The sequence below is a fragment of the Sarcophilus harrisii genome, chromosome 3, assembly GCF_902635505.1.
Source record: "Sarcophilus harrisii chromosome 3, mSarHar1.11, whole genome shotgun sequence".
Taxonomy (NCBI): Eukaryota; Metazoa; Chordata; class Mammalia; order Dasyuromorphia; family Dasyuridae; genus Sarcophilus; species Sarcophilus harrisii.
This window is the reverse complement of record NC_045428.1, coordinates 531861223-531885840: the sequence shown is the minus strand read 5'-3', so window position 1 is coordinate 531885840 and position 24618 is coordinate 531861223. Positions and strand designations below refer to the sequence as shown.

General features: G+C 36.9%; 1 protein-coding gene across 1 annotated transcript; it reads right to left on the bottom strand.

The window, feature by feature from the left end:
• Window positions 1-22199: 22199 nt before the first annotated feature.
• LOC100932781 (hypoxanthine-guanine phosphoribosyltransferase-like) lies at window positions 22200-22876 on the bottom strand. The gene has a single exon (XM_031957253.1). It carries the CDS (start codon window positions 22854-22856, stop codon window positions 22200-22202), a length of 657 nt encoding a protein of 218 aa, XP_031813113.1. The 5' UTR covers window positions 22857-22876.
• Window positions 22877-24618: the final 1742 nt, after the last annotated feature.

The window sequence follows — 24618 nt, the reverse complement described above, 5'->3', positions numbered from 1 at the left end:
CTATCCTCATGGTGGCTCTCATGCGTCCTGCATAGAAGTCAGACAGTCAGACAGGTAGACTGGAAGACTGCTGGAAGAGACTAAGTCAGATTATGACAGACACAGACTGTGAAGGGGACAATAAAGACTTTGGACTTTGTTCCTTACTATTCTCATGGTGATTATTCTCTGAGACCAAGGCTGGTCCCAAGGCCTCCAGGAAGCTAGCCTGGACATTACACTACTGTGTCGTGCCCCATTCCAACTAGCCATCAACACAAGGATTGCCCACTCTGTTCTGTTTGAGTTGTAGTTCATAGTTGGAGATACCAACTATTCTAACCACTACGGGTGACTTCAGAACTAGCAGAATTGCTGGTCTTCTATAGCATCATTATGGTTTTATGCTGTCCAACTAGGTTACTGTGTTTGCATGTTATCTCCACTCTATCCTCCTATACAGCTTTTTGAAGATCCAAGCAGGCAGAGAAATGATAAGTTCAAGCTGTAGAATGAAACATACATTTTTGGAAAGGCCCAAAATGGAGATTTCATTTTTTTTTCTATTACCCCAGCTTATAAATAAATAAATATATATATATTGACAAGACATATGTATGGGTAATTTTTCAACATTGTCCCTTGCAAAACCTTATGTTGCAACTTTTCCCCTCCTTCCCCCAACCCCCTCCCCTAGATGACAGGCAGTCCCATACATGTTAAACATGTTAAAGTATATGTTAAATACAATCTATGTATACATATTTATACAGTTATCTAGTTGTACAAGAAAAATTGGGTTTAGAAAGAAGATAAAAATAACCCAGGAAGAAAAACAAAAATGCAAGCAAACAACAACAGAAAGAATGCAAATGCTATGTTGCGGTCCACACTCATTTCCCAGTGTTTTTTCACTGATTGTAGCTGGTTCTGTTCATCACTGATCAGTTGGAACTGATTTGGATCCTCTCATTGTTGAACAGAGCCACTTCCATCAGAATTGATCATCGTATAATATTGTTGTTGAAGTGTATTCATTTTATTTTTTAAATATATATCTGGTATATGCATTTTATTGTTCTTTCAATTTTTAAGGTGGTAGAGATGTAAAGAAAGTTGTGAAAATGGTGCTAATGAAAATTTTCAAAAGAGAAATAAGAAAAAATAAAGAATAATATGAGTCATCGGAGCATTTAAAACCATATAGAAAAGGATAAAAGTCATTAAGAAACAGCAAGCAAAGGAGCTTTTAACAATATGTTTTATCTCATATACTTTGAAATAAAAGCAAGATGTATATAATGGAGTCACAGTTTCATGTAAAATTCTCTTTACCCCCTGTCATTTGCATATGGAAATGTTTGTTTTATTTGATGTTGGTTAAACTCAGAATTAAAAAATAAAAAGATCAGAGAAATGCAAATTAAGACAACTCTGAGATACCACTACACACCTGTCAGACTGCCTAGAATGACAGGGAAAGATAATGTGGAATGTTGGAGGGGATGTGGGAAAACAGGGACACTGATACATTGTTGGTGGAATTGTGAATACATCCAGCCATTCTGGAGAGCAATTTGGAACTATGCTCAAAAAGTTATCAAATATGTGCATACCTTTTGATCCAGCAGTGCTACTACTGGGCTTATACCCCAAGGAGATACTAAAGAAGGGAAAGGGACCTGTATATGCCAAAATGTTTGTGGCAGCCCTGTTTGTAGTGGCTAGAAACTGGAAAATGAATGGATGCCCATCAATTGGAGAATGGTTGGGTAAACTGTGGTATATGAATGTTATGGAATATTATTGTTCTGTAAGAAATGACCAACAGGATGATTTCAGAAAGGCCTGGAGAGACTTTACATGAACTGATGCCGAGTGAAATGAGCAGAACCAGGAGATCATTATATACTTCAACAATGATACTGTATGAGGATGTATTCTGATGGAAGTGGATATTTTGAACAAAGAGAAGAGCTAACTCAGTTTCAATTAATGAAGGATGAACAGAAGCAGCTACACCCAAAGAAAGAACACTGGGAAATGAATGTAAACTGCTTGCACTTTTGTTTTTCTTCCCAGGTTATTTTTACCTTCTGAATCCAATTCTTCCTGTGCAACAAGAGAACTGTTCGGTTCTGCACACATATATTGTATCTAGGATACACTGTGACATATTTAACTTGGATAGGACTGCTTGCCATCTGGGGGAGGGGAAAAATTGGAACAGAAGTGAGTACAAGGGATAATGTTGTAAAAAAAAAATTACCCAGGCATGGGCTCTGTCAATAAAAAGTTATAATAATAAAAAAATAAAAAGAAAGATAAGGAAAGCCTATTGAATCAGGTCTCTCAAGTTAAATCTACAGTGACTTATCTATATTCTGAAGCTTTTGACTATCTCTGTCTCTCTCTCTTTTAAAAATGGAAATTAAAAATAGCCTAGGTGTTTTTTGTGCTGTTTATAATAAATTAAAATTTCTTCCTTCCCTATCCATTCAGGGCTCCAGTCTTAATGGGCTAATATATCATTTATCTCTAAAAGGAATTCTTCCTACTCCCTTTATCATTATATATAATATATTATGAAGTATTTGATGGACAGCAATTTTAACACCACAACATTCAAAACAGAACGCTAACATTTTGGGGAAAAAAGAAAAGTTTCCATATCAGTTTAGAAGAACTAAATGGAAGAAGGTAATAAAAGAGCATGAATACTGTATATAAGTCATATGCCTAGGTTTTAAAAAGCTAAATACACAAGAAGTAGAAGGAAGGAGGAAATGCATGCCTATGCAAGAGTTCATATGAAAAACATCTGGTTGCATAAGTCCTGTCTCCAATACTGTTGTAGGTAACATCAATATTTCTATAATGATCATTGGAACTTTTATCATCATTATCATCATGGTTGTCAGAAACCTTGCTGCCATTATCATAATGGATGCTACGAAATATGTTATGGCTCTTGTCATCTTGGCCATAAACCTCAGCAGCCTCTTCAGTGCTGACAGTATGGCTATCACCATCATCTTAATTATCATTATATCTGTTACCACATCTACATCCTTATTTAAAATTGTCCTCCATAGCAACAGCATTTTTATATTGGTCATCATCATTGTCAGAAGTGATTTTATTATATTGATTTCATCATCACTGCTCTTGTCTTCACTTCCATCATCTTTAGCAGTTTGGGATGCACATGCAAATGTGGGATACACAAAAGAGGGTTTCAATTCTTCAAGTTGTACTAGGATAATTTGGGTTGGGAAAGGAAGTTCAGTAAATTCTTCATCAGAACCATATTCACATATGTAATGTTCTTTTGTTTTGGTTTCCTTGGGGTCTCTAGAGGCAGCCTTTGTTTCAGTTCAGTAATCACCACAAATGCAGCCAGGTGTTTATTATCTCTTTCAATGTCTTGTCTCCTTTCCTGCGGCCCAGTTAGCTTTCTTAGAGGCCTATCTCTCTCCTTGGTTCTGAGAGCTTGAGCTCCTGCCTGCCTTCTCTGGCTTCTGAATCTCCTCAAATTGAATTCTGGCTCAGGTTCCTAACTAATATTCTCTACACTGTGTATAAACCAGTCATTATATCACTAGGAAACCATTATTTGTTGTAGGATTAAGTCAATCATACTGAACCATGCTAAATTAGATAACCATTGTCTTTAGCAATTCCACTGACTTAGTACCTTGTAAGAATCCTTTGTTTTCAAGTTCAGAGTTCTGGCCCATAACACACATACACTGCTTTTGATGTCACTTGAACATAATGTGGCCAGATTGTGAGTCAGAAGGAAGCCTGAAGGTATTATTTCTTCATTCTTAACTTGGCTTCTCAATTTACTCTCTGCCTGCATTTCTTTCTCTCCTATTTCCAAAATGTGTTTACTTCTTTTTACCAAATTTACCAGATGTGAGCTTCAGCATAGCTACTAGCTTTCAGCTTGAGAAAGTAGAACATCATGTGTTCCTTCTTTCCAGTAAGTGGACTATGAAAGGGAAGAAATAAAAAATAGATGATTTCAGGAGAAGAGAGAGGCAAATGGTCTCAAAATTTCATTAAAACTCTCTGGAAAATATCATGGTGGAAGAAAAGTACATACAATTATCGTTACTTTTGAATGTCTTTTAAGGCCTTTATTAAATGCCCTTTTCATTTTGTTTTCCTTCTGTGTTGCTTCAAAGCAATTCAGAGAATCAGCATGAAAATTGCTGAAGGAAGGCTCTTGCTTTTCCTAAAAGTTCCCCAATGGAATGTTTCTTTATTTATGCATCTACTTAAATTAATAAATGGAAGCAAGGAAAAGAGCTTTGGAGACAGAAGAACTGGATTTGAATCTAGCTCTGCCATTTATTATGGGGACCTGAGGAAGTCATCTGTCTGCCTTTCCCTTCCTCATTAGTGAAAGTCTATGATGTTCTTTTGATCTTAGAGTCAGTATCACTTCTTTGTATTGGTAAAGTGATCTCTTGTACACATATGAAACTTTGCCACTGAGTTCGCCAGTCTCTTGCCTTGTTATTAAATTTCAAGAACCTACTAAAGTAGGAGTAGAAGCTCCAAGAAGTCCAGATGACTTCCATGGCTTCTACATTTCATTATAGGGAGAAGATATCACATCTGTGAGGAAGAAAAGTTCTTCTGTGTGGCTACAAGGAAGCTTAGTTGAGGAGCTTGGGGAGACTTTTAATAATTAAATAGAGAGACTGCCAACTCAATACAAAGGCATTAGAAGTTCAAATATTTTCTCTACCTAATCCTTTAGGTTTGAATGCCTTACCCATTTGTCTTATTGCACACGTCTTGCCAGTTTCTCTCACAAGGCTCCTGGATTTTGCTCCTATTCTTACACTGCTAAATGAAGTTGGAGAAAGTCACAAAGCAAAGTATACCAGGCACATAATAACTTAATATTACATAATCTCAATTTGGCCCTTACTGTAGAAAGGCAATACTTTCACATCTCCCTAATTTATTTTCTTACTAATAACAGTAGACATTATAAAAAATTTTATTTATTTTTAAGCCTCCAGCAGTAGCCTCTCTCTCTATTCCCTCAACTGAGGATTTTACCTCATATTTAACTTAGAAAAATTAAAAAAATAAGTCAAACAGGTCTCCATTTCCTTCCCCATAAGGGAAATCCTTATGATTGCATTTTTGAAAACAAAACTATAACAGATTGTCCATTTTATTATCCCTATCTCTGTTTCTAGATATTTACAGACTTCCTACATTCTACCTGTAAACCAACTCATAAATCCATCATCTTAAAAAAAAAATCGGGGGGGCGGAGCCAAGATGGCGGAGAAGACACACACGACTTTCTAAGCTCTTCTCTTACCCTCTTTATCAATATTATATCGAGCCTCAAAAATAGTCTTGAATCTACAATTCGTAAAGATAAGAAGTAGAACAACTCACCGGCCGAAGAAAATCTGCAGTCTCGCCAAAAAGGTTGGTTCGGGCCAGGGGAGATCAGCGCAGACGGGGAGAGAAAATTAGGTTCCGAGGAGAGTCTCAAACTGAGGGTGAAGGCACAGATCTCAGCACAAGCGCGCAGCCCCAACCCGCAGTACAGGGCTTTTCCTTGGGGCAGTTGTGATCCTGCACGGCAGGAGGACGCAGCCGGGTTAGCCTCCAATCTGCGCAGGGGAGCTCGGCTTGGGGCCATAGAGCTTTTCCAGGGCCGATTTGCATCAGGCAGAGACGCTGGGCAGAGTTTGTGGCTGTCTGCATTCTGCAGTCAGCTGCTAATACTCACAGTCCCTCAAGAGGCTCCGGCCTGGGGCGGTGACACTTTCACCACTTAGTCTCTAGCCTAGCCGAGGGCAATCGCTAACCCACTCAGCCCTACTAAGCAGTTTGATAGCTGGGCCAGTGCTGAATCCACTTCCTGTTGGGGGAAGGGAAGACTCTCACTCAGAGCACTCCCATACCTCGGAGCCGGAAATCGGTTTTCATCTCTCCCTGCTCTGCAGAGGAAGCTGGTAACCCCCTTGCCTAGGAGACCTACCCTAAAGGCTTTAAAACATGAATAAAAAGATGAAAAGAACGATCTACAGCTTCTATGCAGAAAAAGAGCAGGTCAGCAAACCTGAAGAGACCTCAAACAGCAAAAATGCATCAGACTGTCCTCCTTTACATAATGCTCTCATAGAAGAGACCATTAAAAGTCTCAAAAGAGAGTTAGAAGATAAATGGGGAAAGGAAAGAGAAGCCTTACAAGAGAGCAACAACTTCCCTGAAATACAGAATTGAAAAAGTTAAAAAATTCTCAGGAAGTGGGGAAACAAAATGGTGAATTGGAAAAATAAAGAACTCGAAGAAAGTAGGATCTGTGAATTGAAAAGAAAATAATTCACTAAAAAAAATTAGTGAAATGGAAAAATTCCACAGACCAAAACAATACATTCAAAAACTCAATTGACATATACAGAAAAGAAGTAAAAAAGCTAATGAAGAAAATAATCTTTAAAATTAGAACTGAACAAATAGAATCTAATGATTCATTGAGACAGCAAGAATCAGTCAAGCAAAACAAAAAATGACAAACTGAAAACCACGAATTATCTACTTGCAAAACCACAGACTTGAAAATAGATCTAGAGAATAATCTGAGGATTATTGACTTTCTGAAAACTATGATGAAAAAAAAGAGCCTAGATACTATTTTACAAGAAATCATCAAAGAGAACTGCCCAGATGTAATAGAATCAGAAGAGTAAAAAGGCATTGAAAGAATTCATCGAACACCTTCTGAAAGAAACCCTAAAATAAAACCCCAAGGAATATTTGGCAAAATTTCAGAACTATAAGATTAAGGAAAAAAATTTTACAAGCAGCCAAAAACCATTTAAATACTGAGGTGCCACAATAAGGATCACCCAAGATCTGGCTGCCTCTACATTAAAGGAAGAAGGGCCTGAAATGTGATATTCCGAAAGGCACAAGAACTTGAGATGCAGCCAAGAATAAACTACCTAGCTAAGTGAGCATTTTCTTCCAGGGAAGAAGATGGACATTTAATGAAACAAATGAATTCCATTTGTTTCTGAAGAAAACCAGAACTAAACAAAAATTTGATCTCCAAGAATAGAACTCCAAGAGATGCAGAAAAGGTAAAATAACTCTTGAGAATTGTATTCTAGTTGTGGATATACAAAAGAATACATGTATAATTTGATTGTACTGATATAACATAAAAAAGGGAAGTAGATATGGAAAAGGGATGATGCAGAATAAGGTGGGAAGGAGGGATAAAAGAGGGAAACCACATCCCACAAAGAGGCTAAGGAAACTTATCATATCTGAGGAATTTAGAGAGGGGAGGAACATTGTGTGAATCTTACTCTCATCAGAGTTGGCTCAAAGAAAAAATAATTGACATTTGTTTTAGAGAAAATTCTCTCGCCTCATTAAAATGGGGGAGAGGAAAAGGGAAAGAAAAGAGTAATAAGGGAAGGAAGGGGGAAAGACTCAAAGGGGGAGGGAGGGATTATAAAGAGGATAAGTATCGTGATACAAGAGGGGTACATAAGTTTAAAAGGGAAAGAGGGTCTAGGGGAGGCAAGAATAAGTAAAGCAAAATCTGGGGTTATTAGGATGGCAGGAAATACAGATTTAGTAATTCTAACGCAATGTAAATGGGATGAACTCCCCATAAAGAGGAGGCAGATAGCAGACTGATCAAAAGTCAGAACCCTACAATATGTTGTTTACAAGAAACACATTTAAAGAGGGATGCATATAGAGTAAAATAAAAAGGCTGGAGCAAAATCTATTATGCTCAGGTGAAGTCAAAAGCAGGGTAGCCATCCTTATCTCAGATCAAGCAAAAAGTAAAATTGATCTAATTAAAAGAGATAAGGAAGGAACTACATCCTGCTAAAGGGTAAGCATAAACAACGAAGCAATATCAATATTAAACATATATGCACCAGCGTATGGCACTCAACTTCCTAAAGGAGAAGTTAAGAGAGTTGCAAGAAGAAATAGACAACAAAACTGTAATAGTAGATCTCAACCTGACTCTCAGAATTAGACAAATCAAACCAGAAAACAAATAGAAAGAAATTAAAGAAGTAAATATAATATTAGAAAAATTAGGTATGTTGGATCTTTGGAGAAAATTGAATGGAGATAGAAGAATATACTTTCTTCTCAGCAATTCATAGGAACCTATTCAAAATTGACCATATATTAGGACATAAAGACCTCAAAATTAAATGCAAGAAAGCAGAAATAGTAAATGCTTTCTTTTCAGATCATGATGCAATAAAACTACATTCAACAAAAGTTAGGGAAATAGACCAAAAAGTAATTGAAACTAAACAATCTCATCTTAAAGAATGATTGGGTGAAGCAGCAAATTATAGATACAATATAATTTCACTAAGATAATGACAATGATGAGACATCATACCAAAATTTGTGGGATGCAGCAAAGCGGTAATTTGAGGGAATTTTATATCCTTAGAGGCTAATTGAATAAAACAGAGAAAGAAAAGATTAATGAATTAGGCTTGCAACTAAAAAACTAAAAAGACCAAATTAAAAACCCCAATCAAATACTAAATTGGAAATTCTAAAATTAAAAGGAGAAATTAAAAATATTGAAAGTAAAAAACTATTGAACTAATTAATAAAACTAAGAGTTGGTTCTATGAAAAGCCAATAAAATAGATAAGCCTTTGTAAATCTGATTAGAAAAAGGAGGGAGGAAAATGAAATTAGTAGTCTTAAAAAATGAAAAGGGAGAACTTTCCACCAATGAAGAGGAAATTAGAGAAATAATAAGGGAGTTATTTTGCTCAACTTTATGCCACAAAAATTTGATAACCTAAGTGAAATGGATGACTACTCCAAAATACAGACTTCCCAGACTAACAGAGGAAGAATAAATTGCTTGAATAGTCCCAATTTCAGAAAAAGAAATAGAACAGGCAATTAAACAACTCCCTAAGAAAAATCCTCCAGGACCAGATGGATTTACATGTGAATTTTACCAAACATTTAAAGAAACAATATGGCCCCAATGCTATATAAATATTTGATAAAATAGGGAATGAAGGAGTCCTACCAAATTCCTTCTATGACACAGACATGGAATACTGATACCTAAACCAGGTAGAGCTGAAAACAGAGAAAGAAAATTATAGACCAATCTCCCTACGAATATGATGCTAAAATCTTAAATAAGATTTTAGCATAAAGACTACAGAAAATCTTCTCCAAGATAATACACTATGATCAAGTAGGATTTATACCAGGAATGCAGGTGTGGTTCAATATTAGGAAAACTATCAATATAATTGGCCATGTTAATAACCAAATTAACAAAAACCATATGATCATCTCAATAGATGCAGAAAAAGCATTTGATAAAATCCAACATCCATTCCTATTAAAAACACTTGAGAAACATAGGAATAAATGGACTTTCCTAAAATAATCAGCAGCATCTATTTAAAACCATCAGTAGCATCATATGTAATGGAGACAAACTGCAACCATTCTAATAAGATCTGAGTGAAACAAAAGTGCCCACATACCAGTTACTATTTAATATTGTATTAGAAACGCTAGCATAGCAATAAGAGCTGAGAAAGAGATTAAAGGAATAAGAATAGGCAAATGAGGAAGCAAATATCATACTTGCCGATGACATGATGGTATACTTAGAGAACTCCCGAGATTCTAGCAAAAGTTATTAGAAATAATCCACAACTATAAAGCAAAGTTGTGGATTATAAAATAAACCACATAAGTCATCAGATTCTTATATATCACTAACAAAATCCAACAGTCAGAGTTACAAAGAGAAATTCCATTTAAAGTATCTACTGATAATATAAAATATTTAGGAATCTATCTGCAAGGGAAAATCAGAAACTTTATGAGCAAAATTACAGACCACTTTTCCACAAATTAAGTCTGATCTAACCAATTGAAAAATATTAAATGCCTGGATAGGGCGAGCAAATATAATAAAGATGACAATATTACCTAAACTAATCTATTTATTTAGCGTATACCAATCAGAGTCCCAAAAAACTATTTTAATGACCTAGAAAAAATAACAATCAAAGTTCATATGGAAAAACAAAAGGTCAAGAATTTCATAAGAAATTAATGAAAAAAATCAAATGATGGTGGCTTAGCTGTACCAGATCTAAAACTAACTATAGAGCAGCAGTTACCAAAACTATTTGATATTAGCTAAGGAATAGATTAGTTGATCAGTGGAATAGATTAGGTTCAAGGGATAAAACAGTCAACAATATAGCAACCTAGTCTTTGACAAACCAAAAGATCCCAGCTTTTGGAGATAAAGAACTTACTGTTTGATAAAATTGCTGAAGAAAGATTGGAAACTAATTATGGCAGAAACTAGGCATGATCCATCTAAGCAGTACACCAAGATAAGGTCAAAATGGGTTCATGACCTAGGCATAAAGAATGAAATTATTAATAAAATTAGAGGAACATAGGATAGTTTACCTCCTAGCACCTGTGGAAGGGGAAGGTTTTATGACAAAGCAGAACTAGAGATCATTACTGATCACAAAATAGAAAATTTCGATTATACTAAACTGAAAAGTTTTTGTAACAAACAAAACTACATGCAGACAAGATTAGAAGGAAAGCAATAAACTGGGAAAATATTTTACAGTCAAAGGTTCTGATAAAGGCCTCATTTCCAGATAATATATAGAGAATTAACTTAATTTATAAAAAATCAGTCCATTCTCTAATTGAAAAATGTCAAAGGATATGAACAGGACAATTCTCAGATGAAGAAATTGAAACTATTTCTAGTCATATGAAAAGATGCTCCAAGTCATTATTAATCAGAGAAAATGCAAATTAAGACAACTCTAAGATACCACTACACACCTGTCAGATTGGACTAAGATGACAGGAAAAATAATGATGATTGTTGAGGATGTGGAAAAACTGGGACATTGATTCATTGTTGTGGAGTTGTGAACGAATCCAACCATTTTGGAAGTAGTTTTGGAACTATGCCAAAAAGTTATCAAACTGTATACCCTTTGATCCAGCAGTGTTATACTGGGATTATATCCCAAAGAGATTATAAAGAATGGAAAGGAACTGTATGTGCACGAATGTTTGTGGCAGCCCTTTGTAGTGGCTAGAAACTGGAAACTGAATGGATGTCCATCAGTTGGAGAATGGCTGAATAAATTGTGGTATATGAAAATTATGGAATATTACTGTTCTGTAAGAAATGACCAACAGGATGATTTCAGAAAAGGCCTGGAGAGACTTTACATCGAACTGATGCTAAGTGAAATGAGCAGGACCAGGAGATCATTATATACTTCAACAATAATACTAGATGATGACCAGTCCTGATGGATCAGGCCATCCTCAGCAATGAGATCAACCAAATCATTTCTAATGGAGCAGTAATGAACTGAACTACTTATACCCAGAAAAAGAACTCTGGGAGATGATCTAAAACCATTACATTGAATTCTCAGTCCCTATATTTATGCACACCTGCATCTTTGATTTCCTTCACTAAGCTAATTGTAACAATAATTCTAGAGTCTGATTCTTTTTGTACAGCAAAATAATGTTTTTAGTCATGTATACTTATTATGTATCTAAGTTATATTTTAATATATTTAACATCTACTGGTCATCCTGCCATTTAGGAGAGGGGGGGAAGGCAAGAGGTAAGAGGAAAATTGGAACAAGAGGTTTGGCAATTGTTAATGCTGTAAAGTTACCCATGTATATATCCTGTAAATTAAAGGCTATTAAATAAAAAAAAAAAAATCATACTTGCTTGTCCCTTTCCCTTCTTTAAGATCGCTCTGGGATATAAGCCCAATATAGTAACACTGCTGGATCAAAGGGTATGCACAGTTTGATAACTTTTTGAGTATAGTTCCAAATTGCTCTACAGAATGGTTGGATCCATTCACAACTCTACCAACAATGCATTAGTGTCCCAGTTTTCCTACATCCCTTCCAACATTAGTCATCTTTTCCTGTCATCTTAGCCAATCTGACAGATATATAGTGATATCTCAGAGTTATATTAATTTGCATTTCTCTGATCAACAATGATTTGGAACATCTTTTCATAGGATTAAAAATAGTTTCAATTTCTTCATAGGATCTCTTTTCTTGAAGGAAAAATGAGTTGAAAGAAGATAAGTCTCCAGTGAGAAGAAAGATACTTCTAACCTTGGGACACTGAAATCCTTTATCATAAGCACCATTTCTTGCGTTTAGGTACTTTCCTTTTCTTTTTTTCTTTTTCCATCTGTATTTTTATACCAATTATTAATGAAACAATCATTAGTACTAAGCACAAAATCTTGGGGCACTGCACCAAAGTTATTGTTTCAAGTTCACACCCAGCAATGACTCTTAACAGAGTTTAAACATTCAATCAGTTGCAAGCACTAATAGATTTCAATGTAATTCAATATAATAATACTTTGTTTTTCTCTCATCTTTTTAGTTTATTCAGGAAAACATGTGACACTTTATAAAATCTAGGCAAATTAAGTCTACTGCATTCTCTTGCTCCCTATTTAGTAATCCTATCAAAAGAAAATGAGATCACCAGTGTGATTTGCTCTGGATTAAGGCATACATCTCACTGAAGGACTATCAGTGAAATCTAGAAAAGGAAATGATCCAAAACAATCTTTTTGTAAATTTTTCCAGGAATCAATTCAAGATTATGGCTTAAAACTTGCACATTCCTGCTAATATTTTAAAAAATCAAAACTATTTTTCCCCAATAGTCCTAGATTCTCTTGAAAATAATTATTTCTTTTGTTTTTTATATGATTGTGCTTTCCCCTTCTTCAAGATTGGAGGTCAGATGAGAGATTAGACCTAGATGAATACAGCTGTGAATCATCAGCATCAAGATGCTAAATTTAATCCATGGGATCTAATGAGATGACCAAGTGAAATGAAATGATGGGTCATGAGAAGAGGGCCCAGGACAGAGTCTCCTTGGACACCCATAAGTGAAGATGAAGAAAATTAATTTGAGTTGTGAGCCAGTACAAAGGAGCAGTACAAAGACAGAGAAATATCAGGAAATCCTACAGAGAAAAGTGATTAACTTTGTCAAAGGCATCAGAGAAGTCAAGAAGAACAAGGCCTAAGAAAAGAACATTGCATTTGACAAGAGACCATTTGGTTACTTTGGTAAGAGTAATTTCAGTTGAATAAGTTAAAAAGTCAGACAGGAGGAGGAAAGAAGGAAGTGACAGGACAGGATTTTAGGCTCTGGTTTTAAATGACTTTCTCAAGAAGTTTAGCTATGAAAAACAAAGAGAAATGTGTGATGCTATGATGATATAAGTCACATTTTTTTAGTGTAATAGAATTGAATTTCTCATCTGAGAGGGTTAGAGAAGCAATTGGAATTGTGAGAATAGAGTTACCATGATCCATGGGATTGTGAATAAATTTGGCAGATAGAAATGTTTTTTGAGGGTTTGGTTGAAACTATGTAACAGCCCATAGAGTTTCATGATTTTCTCTACCTTTACTCAGCAACCAGGTAAGGAAAATCAAAAGCAGGAAATGGCAGGTTAAGTTTGAAACAGGATAAAAGGGCAAGGAAATTCAGAGAAGAGCATTTTGCAAAGCTGAACTGATTCCCCAAGATGTCTGGATGGGGAAGGTACAAAAGTATTGCCAACACATGAGGTAATAGCTGAGAAACTAGTAAGGATTGGAGGGATTGGAAAATATAGCAAGGACAAAAAAACAGGATTAAAGATTGAAAGGCAGAGGCAGAGGGAGAGATCATCCTGATCTTTGTTGCCCCTAGATCTTGATGTCTATGGAGAGAAAGTGAGGTTAGTGACTTTACCAAACCCTTCTTCATTTAAATTCTTAAATTTAAATTCTTGGATGTCTTTGTTTCTTTTGAAGAAGGATAAATAACAACAACTCTCCTCTGTCTCAGGGAGAGGGAAATGGGAATCTAATTGACTATTTTATTCTGTAATAATATGAGTGAAACTTTCTATGTCATCAAAACACTTTCTAAATAGAAAATCATGAGCATGATGAAACAAAATAAATTGCTTCAATGATATTTGTTGGAGTTCAGGGGTGGGAATGCAGAAGGTCCTCAGAATATATTGGGTTTCTGGACTAGTGATACAGGCATTCCAAAAGAATTTGGAAGTTTAGATAATTTCTAGGACAAGAGGCAAAGTTTTATTATAATTGTAATGCTAATTAAAGCAGGCTCAAATGAAAGACAGAAAAAAGCAGGGAGGAAACAGATAAATTTATAGGGATTTGAAAATGCAGAGCAAAGAACAGAGCAGGATAAATGACATCATGGAATTGGGGTCAACATGATTGATGGTAAATTTGTTAATGAGGGCTAATAACTGTCCTCCTCTTGAAACTAAAAAGTGCTCATTGTCTTAATCCAGGCAAACCCTAAAAGAAGTGAGTTTTCTTGTCTTAAAAGGAGTTAGAGGGGTGAATGACCTGTGAACGCTATCTCACAAGATGGAGACAGTTTTCTAAAGATTGAATAGAGGTCTGCTGGGCCCCAGGGCCAGATTTCTTTCTCCAGAAATCACATGGGAGCATCTAGGCCTTTTCTTTGTGAGACTAAATTGGGACCACCTGAATTGAAACTCTCATATAAGGTATTTTAATAATCCTAAAGATGTGGTTGGGATACAAGTTTTTCCTCATTTATGACTTAGAATGGGAGATCATTTGTCCTGACTAATCAGGGCAAAGATCAAGCCTATAGCCCAGGCCCTAATGTAATTCTGGTCTGCTTACTGTATCCTGCCTCTCCTTGTCTGACTGCTTGTGGGGAGGGAGACTCCCTTTCTTGCAAGATCGTGATAAAATTCCTTTCTGAGAAATTTTCTGAGAAATTATTTGAGCCAGTGGTCTTATCCCACAAGTTTATGGGAGCTTGACCAGGATCTCGAGAGTTAACAGGATGGATCCCTGCCTTGCTTTAATCAGCCTTCGAAATTCTCAGACCTTTCCCTCCTTCTAAGGTCAAGTGACCCAAAGAGAAAAGATTCAAGACAAAACAAAAGTCAGTAAATTCCAGACAAGTAGGGACTGGATAGCAGTTAGGCAACTTTTGTGCACCAGATGCCAAAGGGTAAGTGACCTGTGAGACCCTTGAGTAGAGGGTTATAGGTTCTGGAGGGGTGATGTGGACAGAATAGGCCTTTTGGGATGACTGAGGGCTAGGGGATGACTCTGCCAAATTGGATGTGGGAGACTGAAAAGTCTCATCAATTATTCAAAATGAGAGGGCTCGGCCAAAAGCCTCCCTCTGCAGAAAAGGTAGTCTCTTGGGAAAATAGAAGGGCAAAAAGTAAAATGATTAAATATTGTTGCTCTGTATGGGGAGGACACTCCCAGGGTTAATTTAATATGTCTGATTTAAATCTTTATGTAAAATAGATTTCTGTGTGTGTGTATCTTCTTTGCATTCTGTGTTTTGTGTTAAAAGTTAGCAATCTGAGTGAGAGTTAAGGAGTCAGCCTCTGCTGCCAGTTTGGAAAAGATCAGGCTGGATTGTTTCAGAGTAGTAGGTAGTTAGGTAGGTATGAGAAGAATTTATACTGAAAGGGATTAGAGAGTTTAAGAATTTGGGGGGAAATGTAAAAGCAGTGTTCTACCACTTTTTAAAAAAATGAATGAAATGAAAAATGACATTTCTGTGGACCCAGAACTGGCTATTTGAGTCTGCAGAAATAGTTAAGTTACAGAACTGTTAAAAAAAAAAAAAAAAAATTTAGTAGATTCTGGGATTTTTGAGAATAAGTTTTAAATTGCTTATCCTATCAACTAAATTGAGTTGGTCTATTATATTTTTAAGTTAAGTCTAATTTACATGATTAAAAGCCTTCTGTGGGAAACTGCAGAAGGAAAAAAAAATAAAAACAAAAACAAATTGTTCTCTCCCTCTCTAGGTTTTTCCAAGCTTTTCAGGTTTGTGGAATCTTGGCTAGGGAAGACTGACCTGAGTTCTTCTGGGGTTTTCATTGGTGTTCCAACATTTTTGACATGGGCCCCTCCCCAGCATTTCTGCATAGAGAGTGAGACAGTCACTAGGCTACAGACCTGTAGCCAGGCACTGGGATCCAAATTTCTTCAACCCTCTTCCCCCAGGATCTGCCAATTTCTTAAAACCCTGTGGTCAGATTTGAAAAGGCAGTTTTTGCTACCTTAAGTTTGGGGGCTGTGCATGTTTACATTGGAATTCTGATTCTGAAATTGTAAGGGATAATTACTATTAATTCATACGTGCTAAAATTGTGAGCTTATATATTCTGGTATAAGAATTTAGAAATGTGTGCATTGATTTAAAAAAATTTTGGTTTTCTGGTAACTTACCTAAAGAGGTCACATGTTTGTATCTCCTAATTAGATGAAATATATTTAAGCTACTAAATTGTATATTGGGTAATTTGTAAAAATTGTGTGAGCTGTGCTCTAACATTTTGTTGGTCCAGCTGAATGTGTGGCATAAATTTTGTGAAATTTGATCCAAGGCTACTTAGAATATTAATGTTAAGATTTTGTCTTGCTTTCTCCCTTTAACAAAGAATAAAAGCAAGAAAATTTGGCATATAGGGATGTTTGTAATTGCAGAACAAATTGTATCTGAAAAGTGTGTAACATGTCTAAAGATAAATAAGAAGATATTGAGGAGTTCCTCCCTGGAGAGAAAGGGAGCCTGGCTCCAGAATATTTAAGTTAGGTTTTAATGAAATGACACCAGTGGGGAAACTGAGATATAGGGGGATGAGTGGAAGCTTTCTGCTTCTGCTAAGAGGGAATAACATTGGAACAAATTGTACCTAAGAATGGATTGGTAGAGATTATTGATTCTAATAAAAGAACATATTTTACCTTTAAGGTTTTATAAGAAATAATAGGGAAAGATTGACAGTTAAGTAGCAATTCCATACACCAGGACATATGCCCTCAATCAGGAGAGTGGAAAGAATGAATCAAATTCTTAAGAATCTGTTTACTAAATTGATAATAGAGATTAAATTGCCATGGACCAATTACTGCTTTGTTAAAGAATTAGAATGGTTCCCAGAAGTAACCAGGACTTTCCTCATATGAGATTGGTTTATTTTATTTGGGAGGAGAAAGGGGAAAAACCCTCTTTTGAAACAAAGAATAAATTTTTAAGGAATTATGTACTGTCGGTGTGCTCAAGCCCTCATCCTAAGGGCTTAGGAAACAAGGATTGCTGACCCAGATGAAACTTTTTGGAATTTGCAGTTTTCAGGAGAGTGGGCGATTACCAAGTCCTGGGAGAAGCAGAGTGGGAAGGACATTAACAGACATTACAATCACTAAGACTGCAGTCTGGAAGTTGAGAATACCAGGCTTATAGGAACTATGGAGGAAATCTCAAGAATGGCCTATTAAGGACAATTTATAACCTAAAATTGACTCTGCAATTAGTAATATTTTGGTGGGAGGTGGGAATGTTTGTGCTTAGAGAAATTTTAACAATATTTGTGTTGTACCTGTTATTTATATTTTATATACATATATATAATTTACTCCTCAATTGGAAGTTGAATTAACTTTTTTTTAGAATGAAGAAATTATTAATGTTCATTCTGATAAGGTTCTTTAATGTGAAATTAGAATGTTCTATTGTCTGTATGAGTTTGAATTAGTTGTATTGTGTCATCTTAAAGTTATATCCATTATTTAAAAGGAATCTGAGAATAACAGCTTTTGCCTTTGTCCCTTTGAACATGTTTCTGTTATGGACAATATTCAATTTAGAATTTTTCTATGTATTGAGTATTTTAAAAGCAAAATGATTTGTGTAATGTTGAACTTAAAACCATCTACTTAGATATGAAAGATAAGCTGTGAACATTCTAGGATGAATCTCTTACTGATAGCAATGTAAGGTCATAGTCAATACCTATTTAGGATATGTGATCCTTGAGAGCTAAATTCACCTGAAGTTTTGATTTGATAAGATTTGCTATTGAAGATAAAATATTTTGGGACTGTAGCTGACATTAATTGGAGTTTTAAATCCAAGTTTGACTGTCTGATGAATCATCTAGTCAATGATCCACCTTCTGAAAGAAATAAATATGCCACAAACTACTCAGAAGAATGTGATCTTGAATTGTTAACAGGTGGAAGTTAGTAGCTGAGCATGAGTTGTGAGGAGGACCTTGGTCTCTGCTTAAGGTGGGATCCTTCTGACTCAGTTTCCCAGTGGTGTTCTTTTGAATAAGAAGCCACCTAATTATTCCTGTATCTGGTTTAAGGTGGAATTGTTACTATCATATATGTGCTCTCAAGCCAAGACCTGAAAGACCTGTTTTGATGCTATTATAATCATATCCCTGCTTTTTTTTTTTTTTTCTCTTATGGCAGGTTTTTATAATTAAAGCAAATGGCCAGTAGAAGCCATGAGCACAATTCAAAAAAATTAAAAAACGTGTTCCTTATGTCCTAAAGTAGGTAAGTGAATATTTGGCCAAGTCATCTATCTAGGTGCATATGTCTGTCTATTTATTTTAACATCTCTGTTGTTGTTGACTTTTGTGAAGATATCTTTATTTGTGAAAGGCTACCTACTCCAATTACGGGAGATATAACTTCTGGAGATAATAAGTTGGTCCTGGCTACTTGAGCCCAAGAACAAAACCAGTCAAGAAGGAGATCTGTGTGGAAGGCTATCCTCATAGCCCCTGGTAGGCCTTCCTATCCCAATCTTTGTTATCCAAAATGGTTAGAATGAAGGGCAAAAAGGGAGGAAATTGCATGGGTGATTTCATAGTTAATATTCCCATGAGGAATGTCCCACTGTCTGATGCAACTTATTACCAATGTGGTTCAGAAACTGTGCAAAATCATCAAGATAAAAGGTACAGTCATGGGATTAGCCCAATAGATTGTGCTCAGGAGAGGAGGGTGGGAACTGGAGCCTGGGAGGATAGGTCAGACTTCAAAAATGAAGACTATCTGGAAGTTGAAGAAATGTATAAACTTTGGTGTGAGAAGCTTTCCACTGATGAAAGAAAGAGGGGAATTGAATGAAGTGAAAGCCATCACAAGATAGAAACAGTGTTGTAAAACTTGAGTGAAGATTGGCTGTGCTCCAGGGCCAGGTTTCTTTCTCCAGAGATCACATGGTTTACAAGGAGCCCAATGGACCTTTTCTTTGTAAGACTAAGTTGGGGTCACTTTGGCATTGAAATTCCAGGTTTTTACTCATTTTATGACTTAGAATGTGAGGTCATTTGTCCTGACTAATCAGGGCAAAGATCCAACCTATAGGGAGTATTAGCCCAGGACCTTATATAATTTTTGTCTGCTTACTGTACCTTGCCTCTCCTTGTCTGACTGCTTGTTGGGAAGGAGACACCCTTTCTCAAGAGAGTGTGATAAAATTCCTTTCTGCTTTTACCTTGAGAAATTTCCTTGATTTATTTGAGCTGGTGGTCTTTGTCCCACACAGGGGGATGAAGAGGAGTGAAGTACAGATAAGTTTATTATAGGAGGACAATAACCTTGAGGATTCATATCATAACTTGGCCTTCCCTCTGAATAAAGTAACTTATGGGTCTTGTCAATGCAAGAAATTGGACAAGGGATTCAATTAGGACTTTTGGCAATAAAAATTCACTTACATGGAAAAAAAAAGACCCAAATAAAATCAAAAGGTCATCAATGCTCCTCCCTGCTGACCTAAGGGAGTATCTTGGACAGTGATAATCAGGCTCTTTCTAGATAAAGCCATTCCCTGCTAGCAAAGACCTGGGGTCTTTACCCCCATCAGAGCAACCCCTGACAAGAGAAAAGCAACCCCAATTCCTGGGCTGAGAGCTCTCACCCCCTGATTACTTCATCATGGTTTGGAGAAGAGGAGGGTGAAGGGAAGTCAAGGAAGGAGTAAAAATTACTCAAAACTCACCAGGTCCTCATTTCTCAGACCATCTTTCTGGAATTCACAAGAGTCCTCAATGAAGTGCCCTCCACCGCCAAATTGGGGTCTACTTCCTTTGCCTCCCTCTCCCCCATTGCCCTGGAGGCTCCTCTCAGACACCACAGAGGTCATGTTCCCCTCATTGTTAGCCCTTACTTGACCCTGACCCCCCATCCACTGCTCTCTATTCCCCCCAGTCTTTATGTACCCCTTCCCAAGCAGTAATGAGACCCACAAAACCTTGTCGGTTCACCTGCGGGCAGGATGTTGCTGCCGGGGCGTAATGCTGCCTCTGCACTGTTACAGACTGGCTGGTCTCTCAGCTGTCACTCTGCTGTGGTCCCTCCCTGCCGCATTCACATTCTCTTTCATATCTGTTGTTTGAGATATTCAAGAAGCAGCTAATCTCTTCTGGCTGCAGCGGGACCAGTAAGTGAACAGGGAGGAGGTGGCAGAGGAAGCCCTAGTGTCAGGAGGGGCTCAAGGAGTCCTGGTAAGGAGGTCCCCAGTAAGAGGGTGTGGTTGACAGAAAGAGCATTGATGAAATTGCCCCCTGGGGGAGGCAGGAAAGGGCACTGAGGGAGATCAGTTTAGCCTCCTGGTTCTATCCTTTGTGGAGATCCCTCTCCTCCCCTCCCCACCCCGATTCCCCACCTTACTGTGTCCCATCAGAAATCCTGGTTATGTCAAACCCCTGAGGTTGAATTTCCCCAATAAATCTGCCCATGGCTCATACCACCTTTGCTAAATCTTGGACACCATCTCTCTCTCTACTTGCCATTCTCCCATGCCATGTTGGCTTGCCTTTCACCCCACCATGCCTGATGGTATCTTTTTCTCCTTAAAGCTAATACCCTTTTTATGGGTGCTAACCATTAAGGGCATACTCTAACATCATGGGGTGTTCCCTTTATGGTTAATTCTAAGTTCCACTAGGAAAACTGTCTTTTCTATTATTGTTAGAACCCCTTTTCTTGCTAACTATATACTCTCCCAGCTCTTTCATATTTACCATTTCTGTGTCTATTGTATCTCTTTAGTTTGTTTATAAACAAAGGGAATAGCCATTGTGAATTCATCATATCTCTGAACCCCAATATTTGATGCCTCGAACAATCTTATTCAGTGATCAGGAAATGCTCTCCTAAACCACCATATCAAAAGAAATGATTTGGATCATCACAGAACAGTTAGATATTTGGTCGTTTCATAGCTCAAATTTACTACTGACAAGATTTCATTTCAGGGCTTATGGATATCCAATGAAATGAGATGGGATTGAGTTCTTATGCAAGCTTCCAGAGTGATAGGCCCCACCATAGAACAATGACTATCTTTCAAAGAGACAACCTTTATTTTAAACATTTTGCATTATAGATTTCAATTATAGATTTTTTTTTTCCTGAGGCAATTGGGGTTAATTGACTTGCCTAGGGTCACACAGCTAGGATGAGCTAAGTGTCTGAGGTCAAATTTAAACTCGGGTCCTCCTGACTTCAAGGGCTGGTACTCTATCCACTAGATAGAGCCACCTAGCTGCCCCTGTCAATTCTTCTTTAAAAGAACATTACTTCTGAATGGTAAACACAAAAAGGAAATAATCTATAAGAAGGGGACACAACTCAGTGAAGTTTTATTTTTTTTTTAATTTTATTGAGATGAGCAATAGAAAGAAAAGTCTTCCATTTTAATGCAGCATTAGCAAGAATAACCAAAGGTTTTAAAATCATAATGTAACCTTGAGATAGATAAGGGTAGCAGAAAATAATCAAACCTCTTGTATCTTGTATAGAACTAGAATACATATTGAATCAGATTGTTTCCTTTTTGACAAGGATATTAGCTAACATTCAATCAGTTCTCTGAATTTCCATCAACATATAATTAAATTACTCCTTTAAAAAATCATTTTATCTTCTTTAAATGTCCCTTATGTGCACACTACTTTAAACATGTCAATGCAGAAATTTAAGCAAATGAAGCAATACAACCCACCCAGAAAAAGTGATAATCTCTTTAAATGTTGTAAGGCAAATGAAACAATCAGAACTGTAGCAACTGTTTTGACATTCCTCCAATATAAAACAATCTGGGTAAAAAGCTCTAATAAACAGATAGCCATGATGTGGAAATAAAGGATAAATTGAGCTGGGAGTCCAGAGGTGAGGCTGATATGTTTCCCAAGAGTTTCAAAGCTCCTCTGCCCACAAACTGAAACTCATGCTTTGTACTTGTCTTTGCCAACCTCACTGATGACACAGACATGATTTAAGTCCCTGAAAAATTCATTGTAATCCAGGCCATAGCCAACAACAAATTGGTCTGGAATTTCAAATCCCACAAAGTCGGGTCTGTATCCCATACTTTGTGGGGTCCTTTTCAACAACAAGCTGGCTACTTTCACCTGCTTTGGATTATGCTGCTTGACCAGGGAAAGCAAAGTCTGAATTGTTTTCCCTGTATTAATTATCTCTTCAATGATCAGGACATTCTTTCCAGTTAAGGTGGAGAAATCATATTCCCCAATCACTTTTATGTCCCCTGTTGACTGGTCATTGCAATAGCTTTTCATTCTGATAAAATCTACAGTCAGAGGAATTGATTGATCTCTATTCCTGTTCACTAACTTGATATAATACAGAAAATCAGCAAAGAATTTGTAACCACCCTTGAGGACACAGAGGATAGCTATGTGGTGGTCTCTCATCTCCTTCATCACTTCTTGTACCAGACGTTCAGTCCTGTCCAGGATTAGTCCATAAGGAATGAGGACTTTTTCCAGATCTTGAGCATAACGTTTAGGGATGCAAAATAAGTTCGGGTCATAGCCTGGCTCATCATCTGCAGTCATGATGGTGGTGCTGATGTTCTCCATGATGAAGCGGGACTGGGGCACCTGGGCTTCAGTAGGAGAAAAAGGAGAGAAGAAGAGAAGGAAGAGGAGGAAGAAGAAGATGGAAAGAGAGAATGAAGTTGATTAGGAGGAAGAAGAGAAGGTTAAACAATGCCCAGGGAGCAAGGATAAGATGCTAACTTGCTACCTCCAGCTCTAAGCTGAATCTCAGTGATTCCTATTTCACCACTGGTACCTATAGAGGGAAGGGAAGAGTCAAAGTTACTGGCCTGAAATAGGACTTTCTTTGACTGTGCTGTCAGGGAGTATATTAGCTAAAGACTTGCCCTTATTTGATAATTAAATTGGTCTCCCCTCCGCTATTCCTTAACACCTAACCACTGAGAGAAAGATAACTTCATTATGTAGTTATTCTCTGTTAGCTTAAATATAGCTTGTAGGATGAGAAAGTGAAGGCAACTACATTCTTCTTTCCAGGAGACATAATATGAAAGGAAAGAAATCAAGGATAGATTGTCTGAGGAGAAGGTAAAGACAGTGGCCTCAAAATTTAACTTTTGAATTACTTTATATTTGTTAAGGATTGCAAAGTTGGAGTACAAATCTGGTCTCAAACACATAGTGATAACCTTGGCAAGTCACTTAATCCTGTTTGTCTCAGTTCCTAGTCTGTAAAATAAGCTGGAGAAGGAAATGTCAAACCATTCCAGTATCTTTGCCAAGAAAACCCCCAATGGGCCTCTGTGAAAATGAGTAACAACAAAATTTGTTAAGCATTAAGAAGCCTTTGATTTTAGTTTTCTTCTCTGTTGCTTAGAAAGTACTCCTAGAGAGATCAACAAGAATGATGGTCTAGGAAATTTCTCTTCATCAATGGAAAAAAAGATGCTTTTTGAGAGCTGAGAAAACCTAAACCTGTGATGCTTGATTATCTATGAATTCACATGGGCCAACAAAACGAGGCAGAGGATTGTAGTGGAAAGAGACTTGGAGAATGTTCAGAAGCAGATGAAGTGGGTTTGAATCTTGCTCTGTCATTTACCCCTTATCTTTAGCAAGTCCTTTAAACTCAGTGTCCTTATCTGTAAAATAAGGGAGGTTGGACTGGCTGGCTTTGAAAGATGTTCTGAGCTCTAGGATTCAAAGTTTCTGATCTTATGATTCTGGAGTCAGGATTATAGCAAACTTTCTGCTTTCCCCTGCTAGTTTCCTGAGTTGACACTACTGGATCCATGCAATTGGAGGTATACATTTAAGAATATAAATCTCATCACCAGAAGAGATCCACAATACAAAAAAAGTTAAGAATCTATATTATCACACTCAATCTCATTAGGTTTGCATTGGCTCAATTATCTTTATGCGGATGGTTTTCAGATCCACCCACATAGGTAGATCTGTGTGCTGAGCTTCACCCACTGCTTTTTTTAACAACTCAAACTGGATGCCCCTTACAAATCTCAAATCCACCATGTCTAAACCAAAATCATTGTATTTCCTTCAAACCCTTTGCTCTTTAAAATTCCTTATGACTGTCAAAGGTCACCATTATTCTTATGATCACCCAGGCTCATAACTTCAATGTCATCTTTATCACCCCACTTCAGCTCACCCCAGATATCCAATCTGTTGTCAAATCTTTACTTTGAGGATTAAATATCAATCTCCTGACCTTCCCCTATTTCTTATCCTCCCCTCATTCTTCTCCTATTCCCTCTAAAGATTCCCTGTTATTTACACTGGCTACATATTGCATATGCACACTGATATTTGTATAGAATGT

Bases quoted from the DNA above. Each gene is read 5' to 3' on its own strand.
- LOC100932781 (XM_031957253.1), bottom strand. From the start codon at position 22,856: ATGGAGAACATCAGCACCACCATCATGACTGCAGATGATGAGCCAGGC.